Source organism: Nestor notabilis, unplaced genomic scaffold (assembly GCF_000696875.1).
Source record: "Nestor notabilis isolate BGI_N333 unplaced genomic scaffold, ASM69687v1 scaffold11464, whole genome shotgun sequence".
In the NCBI taxonomy this organism is placed as follows: domain Eukaryota; kingdom Metazoa; phylum Chordata; class Aves; order Psittaciformes; family Psittacidae; genus Nestor; species Nestor notabilis.
Genome location: NW_009926893.1, coordinates 15002 through 23475, shown reverse-complemented (window position 1 = coordinate 23475; position 8474 = coordinate 15002). Strand labels below are relative to the sequence as shown.

The following is an 8474-nucleotide window of genomic DNA, read 5'->3' as shown; positions in this document are numbered from 1 at the left end:
CCTTCCCTTCCCTTCCAGCCCATCTTCCTTTGGGGCTTCAGAGTTACTGCATGTGAAGCACACAGGCCAGTAACACTGAAAGTCCTCACGTTCCCTTTTACCTCTTTATTAGGCAAACTGCACATTGAGAGGCACTGCTGAGATGCTCATGTGTGCTGCCATGGAGAATGAGCAGCTCGACATAGGTGAAAGCCTATGATGAGGCAGCTCAGGCTCAGTCTCCACCCCTGTCACAATGCCACTGCATTACTTGGACACTACCTTTTCAAAAACCAGGTATTTTCAGGTTCAATTCCTGTTTCAAAGCCCTGTTGTTCTTTGAGCCTTTTGCAAAGCTACTCTTGAAGCAGCCTCAATGGGGCACTCTGCTGTGATGTCTCTGCAAAAGCAGAAGCTAGATACACACAACCATGCGCACACAAGCTCTTTACCATAACACATCACTTAGAGGTATGCAACCTGGGCAGGATTAGGGAGGACAGAGCCCCTGGAACTATGTGCTAAGGGGACACAAGAAGGAGAAGAGTTACTCCACACCATTCTCATCTTCCACAGCTTGCTTTAGGTATCTCCCACAGGAGATAAAACTTTCAAGATGTGACACTTCATTTCTTTTGTTTTAATCTACAGGAGAAGCATGAATTTAGTTTGCAAGTTTTGGCATGAACCCCACCCCACCAAGAGTGTGGTTCATCCTGAGCGCCACATGTTCAACCTGCATTGTGAAAGCGTAAATGAAGCCAACTTCCCTCTAGACAGTTTTGTCAGTTACTATTTCAGGAAGCTGAAACTCTCGAACGCATTTTGACACACTTTCCCAAAGAGTTTTTGATGACTTCACTTCCTATGGCTTTAGTCTGAGCTAAACCTGGGTTTGGTTGTGGTTGTTTCAAGGCGTATTTAAAGAACAGAGGCCAAGGATCTGCTGTTTGAACATTTCCAAATCTTCTCAAATGCAATTTAAAGTTTACCCTGAGGAAGGGAAAGCTTTGACTAGTTACTTCCCCAGCTGGCTCGATTTGCTACGGAGGAAAAACTCTCAATGGAGAAATATTTGTTTATTAAAAACACAGACAGACCCTCAAGCTGTAATTATTAAAATGGAAAGTAAAATGGGGTTTGAAACACTTTCTAAACCTTTACAGAGCAAGGCTGCTTTCTCTGCCCTTGGTAAGGTCATAAGCCAAGCACTATCTTCTAGTGGTTTCAAGAGCTCTAATCCTGCAGTTCATAGGACCCCCAAAGGACGTCAAGAGAGCTTTAGAGTTTCTTTATGTAAGCTTAGCCTATTGCATCTCCCCATCTCATTGAATTCAAAGTTTAAGGTTTTACTGAACTTCTTTACCCAGCTTTTCTGCCCAAAGGATCAAAATGAGGTTCCCTCTCCCCTGCCCTCAGAGAGGGCTTCTCTTCACCCAAAAAGGGGTGTTCACCCTCCCTGTGAACATGGCAATCAGCACTACTGGTAAAGCCAAGGTTGTGGTAGGAACACTAGAGAAGATCTGTTTTTAAGTAGAGATCCTTTGGTCCTCTACACTGTAGAGGACAAGCCCAAGGGCTCCTGGTAGAAGCTCTCAGTGGTAAGACTCAAGCTTCAATGCTGCACCCCATCTGAGCTGCAGTGTCAGCAGTGATTTGCCTGGTCACCTTCACTGAAGTAGCATGGCTTCAGACTGTGTGCACCAGTGCACAATGACCCCCTGCCAACCCAAACACAGCCAGAGCTGTGGCAAGCTGTCTGCTTGAGAGCAGAGATCCCCTGCCCAGGCATATGGCAGGGGCAGATGGGCTCAGAAGAATATGCTGAGCTTGGACCTCCTGCCCTGGGACCCAGTCCCACAGCTGGGGCACAATCCTTGCTGAGCCCGACAGCGCAAGCAGGTTTGAGTTTCTGGAGCCCTGTACCCACACGCTGACTCAAGTGCCATAAACATTAATGGTCTGAGGGCAGGGAGGAAGACAACTCTGCATCCACTTCAACATTGGGTCAGCTAAGCTGTGATACATCACAGCACACTTCCTTAGTTTAGCCCTCCACCATCAAGCCTGAAGTATTGGTAAAGAGGTTAGCCAAGCCTCAGCTCAAGGAAGGAAGGAAGGAAGAACAAATACATATGCTGACATTTAACTTATATATCAACTTTATATTCTAAAACTCACGTATTTCAGAAAACCTCTCAGGACACATACTTGTGCTGGGGAAGCACAAGTGGACATGGACTAGTGCAAAAGCTGTGCCCACAAAAACATACAGAGGGGCAACGGAATGTCCTCAAAAGCTTTCAGTATCACGAACTGATGTCCTCACTGACGAGCCTTGCTTAAAGAGGCCACCTGGTTTTAGGTGACCAACCAGAGACAAATGTACCCCTAAAGTTGGTGAGGGTTGTGCTGTGTGGATCGCAGTGAGGTTCAGAGCAACATGGGCAACATTGCTGCGTTGTTTCTTCAGCAACCTCCCCAGCAAGCTGCACGTCTGTGGTGAACTCTCTCACACAGCCTACAGGGTCTAGGGGTTTATTAATACAAGTTTTCATCACAATCCACTCACACACACACTCTGGAGTTATAAATCTAATGGTAGAAACAAGCGAAGTGTGAAAGTTTGTCAGTTTTCTCATGCAATTAAGTTAAGAAAGACTCAGCCACTATTAAGAATGGTTAGTATGAAAAACGGCCTGGAAGCCACCATGAGAACTAAGAATGCAAAGGAACCAAGAAGAGTGGATGAGAAAAGTGTCAGTTTCCTGGTGTTTCATGAATTTGGAAGCCTGGAGGTAGGCATCACTATTGATGATGTACCCCCAGACTACTTAACTAGATATGCCAGAGATGAGAACAAGGAGAAACGTCAGGTGCCGATCAGCATTTCTGACAACCTGAAGAAAAGCAAATCTGGCCTCACAGAGCCTTCAGGGTAGTAAATGAAACATGAAATTCACTCTAGATCCTTACAACAGGTGAAAAAAGAAAGACACCGAAAGTACTTCCAGTGAAGGGTAATTACCAATGAACTCGAAAGCCTCTTCAAAATACTGCCTGAGATTCTGCTTGTTGCTGTCAGTGGCCGGGAGCCGCTTGTAGTTGAACATGCCTTTCTCGTAGTGGTACAGGGGCAGGTGGGTGGTCACGTTGATCACGTAGCCGATGTTCATCCTCTGCATCTTCTCCAAGTCCTGAGCATCGTGCTCGTTTCCGAGGAAGAGGAAGGGCAGGATGGGGGTGAGCTCAGCGTTCTCGATGTCCGGCGTGGTGGGGATGGACTGAGGTAGCGTGGGGGGCACGGCGGATGCACCGACCCCGCCTCCCCCCTCCGGGCACTCTTGGAGCTGGAGGGAGTTATCGCAGAGGTTTTCGTGGTTCTGCTTGAAGCCGCTGAGTCCTCCTGGGAAGAGAGACCAAGCAGATATGTTGGTTACACACCCCGAGGTCAGTGGTACTTTGGGGACATCTTCCATCAAAGGACAGGACTGGAGCTGGCTCTAGTGTCCCCACTACCACTGTCACAGTAACTGGTGCTGGGCACAGCCAACAGCAATATGGGTGGCATGAATCAGCAGCACCCATTGTCCTCCCCGCCACGAGGCTGGTGGTGCCAAGGAAGAGGCAAACACACCTTTGTGCAACATCGGACAGGACCGGGGGAATGGCTTTGAGATGACAGAGGGGAGTTTAGGTTAGGCAGAGATTGAGATTTAGGTTAATGGCTCTTCATCAGGGACTGTAGTGATAGGACAAGGAGCAATGGGTTCAAACTGAAACAGGGGAAGTTCAGGTTAGATCTAAGGAAGAAGTTCTTTACAGTGAGGGTGCTGAGGCACTGGAATGGGTTGCCCAAAGAAGTGGTGAATGCTCCATCCCTGGCAGTGTTGAAGGCCAGGTTGGAAAGGGCTTTGTAGGACATGGTCTAGTGGAAGGTGCCCCTGCCCATGGCAGGGGGTTGGAACTGGATGATCTTAAGGCCCTTTCCAACCCAAAGTGTTGTGTGATTAGGAAAAAATTCTTCATTACGAGGGTGCTGAGGCCCTTGCAAAGGTTGCCCAGAGGAGCTGTGGCTGCCCCGTCCCTGGCAGTGTTCAAGGCCAGGTTGGACACAGGGGCTTGGAGCAACCTGCTCGAGTGGAAGGTGTCCCTGCCCGTGGCAGGGGGGTTGGAGCTGGATGAGCTTTAAGGTCCCTTCCAACACAAACCAGTCTATGACTCTATGATCTGTGTGCTGAGGCTGCCTCACCTACGAGGCTGTGGGAGAGGCAAAAAGATGGGACAAAAGGCATTTTCAAAGAAGGAAATCACCAAACCCACAAGTGAACGGGCTAGCATCACAACAAAGCAGCACAGCGAGCCAGCTGGGACAGGCTTTTAGCTTTCCCTCTCCACAGCAGACCTACCTGCCTGCCAGGAGCAGCCCTGCAGGGCACCCCCAAAGGGAGTTGGAACTAAATGGTCCTTTACAACCCAAAACCATTCCATGATTCTATGACAGGTGGGCACAGCTCACACCAGCATCGCTCCAGGGAACAGCACATATGCATTTGTGCAGGAGAACAAAAGAAAACCTCTTCTCCTAACCCAACAGCAACTGAGGTGCTCACTTCACATGTGGCAAACAGCTCTCCTTTTACTGCTCTCATTGCCTGAAAATATCTAGCAAGAGTTATTTTTAGGACATTAATATGGATTGGGAAATGGATCTGAGCGGGGAGGGAGAAGTCACTTCTTTACTCTTTTGGCTCCTGCCTCCCTGGCTCTATTGCACATCTTGCTGGCTTTTTAAATCAGCATTTCCCCCCCCAACTCCTTTTGCCAGCTCGGCAGAGCTGAAACACCAGGACCAGACCTTCTTTCTACACCTCATTCCGCAATTACATCAGCCTCAGGCTCCCCACCTGCCCCGTTCCCATAGCGATCGCACAGAGCACACAATGACATCAGCTGGCATGACATCAGCTCTTTGAGCACAAACAATACAAGTAGAACTACTCTGTGTAAGGCCTTTTGGTAGGAGAAGAGTTCCTGGGAGCCGCTGATGTAATGCTAACAGGTGGCTCCTCCAACAGAAAAAGGCGGAAAGAGGAGAAACGCAGTGATATATCCATTCCCCCCTCCCTCCTCGCCCACAAAAGCACACGTTTCTGCTGTACCAGGATACTTGGAGTCATGCACCGCATTGGGACGGGCCAAGTGTTCAGACTCAATTGCACTTTGTTAAATGCAAGCCAAAAAAACACAGCCCAGAAGTGGGGGGAGAGCTACGTTGAAGTTACTCGAAAGAGCTACGCTGGCCAAAATAAATGTGAATGTCACCATCCCGACAGCGTTCTTTTTAAAATAAATAAATAAATAAAGGGTTATTTGTCTTTTCCAGGCTCTTTCACAGTGACTTAGCAAAGGAGTATTTTAAAACAGAGCAAGACTTGCTGTCTCAAGGACTCTGACTCAGACACAGCAAAAGGCTTTGATGGCTATGTCTTGAGTGCTGCATCTCACCGTGTGCGCACGTCTACCCATGGAGTGGGCACCTGGGTGCTCTGTGCAGTACTCAATGGGTACTCACAGCCATCTGAGTCCCTCTAATACAACTGCCCTTTTTGATGTGCAGACTGCTGTCCTTCACACACTTCCCAAAAATCCTCAAATTGCCCGCAAAATGCAGAGTATTTCCCCACCTCAAAAGCATGCTTGTCTTCTGCTGCTCACAAGACACACAGAAAACATCTGCCTTAAAAATCTCTACTCACAAAGCTGTTGTTACAACAGGGGAGTGAGACAGACAGAAGAGCAAGGATGAGGATCTGAACTTGACTGCCGACTGCACCAGCCATCTTTGATGGGGTCTGAGAAGTCTTCTCAGTCCACTCAAGAAAACAACACTATGGTCCCCAAGCTGAAGATGTCTGAAGTCTCACCCAAACCAAGAGCCCCAGCCTGCAGTCCACACTAAAGGCTAAACCATAACCCACATTCCCATCCTTCTGCATGTGCAAGCAATCCATTCAGCTTAAATACTGTGCTTTAAACAATAACCAGAGCATGATGGGATTCCCAAGAAAACCCCTGAAAAGTAAGTTGCTTTAGTGACTCCAGAACCAGTACTCATTTTTCACCTCTTCAGCAGCCTTCTAGGAGTAAGTAGCCATAGGCAGAGGTAGGATCCCACTGGTTCATCATTCAGGTGGACACACTGGTGGTGTAGCAGACACCTTCCCGCTTCACCAGCTGCCTTGTAAAATACAACAGACCTAGGGAGTTTAGAGCGAGGTCTTTCCTCACCACCTATATCCTCCCATTAGGACCTCTGTCTGCTTTCTCGGCCAGAAGGCACCATTAGTCCTGTTACCAGCTCTTCCTAGTGTGAGCTTTGGTCCAGTAGACGAGAACAAGGAGGAGAGGACAAGAGACCATACATCGTGTGGAGCTCCTCTGTTATCACTATACCCTGAAAAGATCAAGATGTGCAGGGCAATCCCCACCACTCCAGCAGGAGCATCAGGCCAAAGGACAGGAAGGCACTCCCAAATATGCCATGTAAAAGGTGCCCAAACAAATGGGGCAAACACTCAGTAGCTCTACCCACAATCTCTTTCCTGACGTTCACCAGTGAAGACATCACCTTTCCTAATGTGAGTCCACATCCCCCCCTCCTTGTTCTCCTCCCTCATGTAGACAGGCAGTTAAAAAGTCAGTTCAAGCAATATTTAAAGTACCATACCCAAGCAACTCTCAGCATGTCCCTGGAACGACACATTACTGGGGAGACGATTACTAACCTGAACTGGCTCAGACACGTGAACAAGGGAGGACTGGACAAGAATACTGGTACCCAAAAGATGCAGTCACAGGGAAGATGAACTCCAAAGCCAACAGCAGGATCTTAGCTTGGACCTGCACTGCCATAGGAGTCATACATATCTCATGAGTGCTGTTCCCTTAATCCACTCTCACCATGCTCACCACGCATGATCCTTGCTCCTAGCCGATTTATGAGGCCCTAGTGTAATTTAAGTGGAGCTCAGGTATGCATAATGGTCTGGTTTTTCTAAAGCCTGAGACTACTTCCCAAAAAAGGTCCAAGCAAAGTACATTACAACCAGTCAGAAAGAGTCAAAGAGGGATGGGCTTTCCACAGGAAGGCAAATACAATGTACAGGGTATTCAAGTGCATCTGTATTCCTTTGTCAAGCACCTCCTATTTAAAAGTCTTCATGCAGTGGAGGAGAGGAGATGGGAGAGAAGAGGCTGTACCTGGAGAGGAAGCCAACACATAGGTACTGCAAGCCTGGTCTAAGAGCTGACTCATTAAACTCAATACCACTGCTACTGACAGCAACTTCGGATCACAAAGAAGCTTAAGAGAGACATTGAGGTGCTGGAGCAGGTCCAGAGAAGAACAAGGGAGCTGGTGAAGGGTCTGGAGCACAAGTCTGATTAGGAACGGCTGAGGGACCTGGGGACCCTTAGTGTCATGGTTTAGTGATGCGCTTGGCAGTGCTGGGGTAATGGTTGGACTTGATGATCTTAAAGGTCTTTTCCAACCTAGTCGATTCTATGATTCAGAGACTCCACTCTGTTGTAACAGAAGCTGTTTTGTGTTGAAGCTTCTGAAGCCTTCCCAAACCAGGGGCATGAAGGAAGCATTACAGATGGCTGTAACAGGGAAAGCGGAGAAACACAACCCTGGCAAAAGCTTCTAACTAGCACAGAAGTAAGCTGCACTGTAAAAGCAGCTTTTCAGCTGCTATTTGCATCATACGCAGGCAGCATAAGCAGAGAGGCAATATAATATATCCACCAGGAAAGACCATCAGCATACGTAGCAGTGCAGTTTGAGCAACAGCCATGAAGCCTAGATTCAGCTCTGTAGCCACCTTCAGGGATAAAACAACAGCTAGATAAGCTGCCAATGTCCACTTCTACAGAATGCCATGCTTTAAACATACCACACAGCTTTAATAACCAAAGTACAGCAAAAAACCTGACCGCCCAGCCAGTTTGACACAGCCCACACATGGATGCAGGTTAACATCAAGTGCTTTTGTGCACACTCTGCTCCAAAACAGCTGCTGGGCAGGCTTTCAAGTGGAGGCTGAACCTACTCAAATCCTAATGAAGATGGACATGCAAGGATGCGCAGCACACTGGGGAACTCAAGGTATTTGTTCCATAAGGAAATGACTCAATGAAGCAGGACACTTCATGTGGCAGATGGCTTTGCCTATGTAGCAAAACACAACAGAAGATAGAGAGCTCTTGCTTGCCACTGATGTGAAACAGATATTTTTGCAGTTATCACTGCATGACATCTTCTAGCATCCTGCCCTGCCAAAACAGCAAGTGACAACAGACTTTGAATTGTCCAAGACCTCAAAACTTGTAGGAAGTTTCAAGTCAGCACCGCACATGCTCCAACTATTCACACTTGTTTGTTCAAGCTCTTTGCAGCCATCTGCCCACAAACATCTCTCTTAATGCTCCTC

The 8474-nt window shown here is 47.9% G+C and overlaps 1 protein-coding gene across 1 annotated transcript in view; it reads right to left on the bottom strand.

Annotated features, from left to right (window-relative positions):
* Window positions 1–8474, bottom strand: part of DUSP10 (dual specificity phosphatase 10) — a 22986-nt gene that overhangs the window by 559 nt on the left and 13953 nt on the right. Inside the window, exon 2 of the mRNA XM_010013801.1 lies at window positions 3008–3385. Within this exon, the coding sequence (XP_010012103.1) occupies window positions 3008–3385 (378 nt within the window). The remainder of the gene's footprint in view (window positions 1–3007; window positions 3386–8474) is intronic.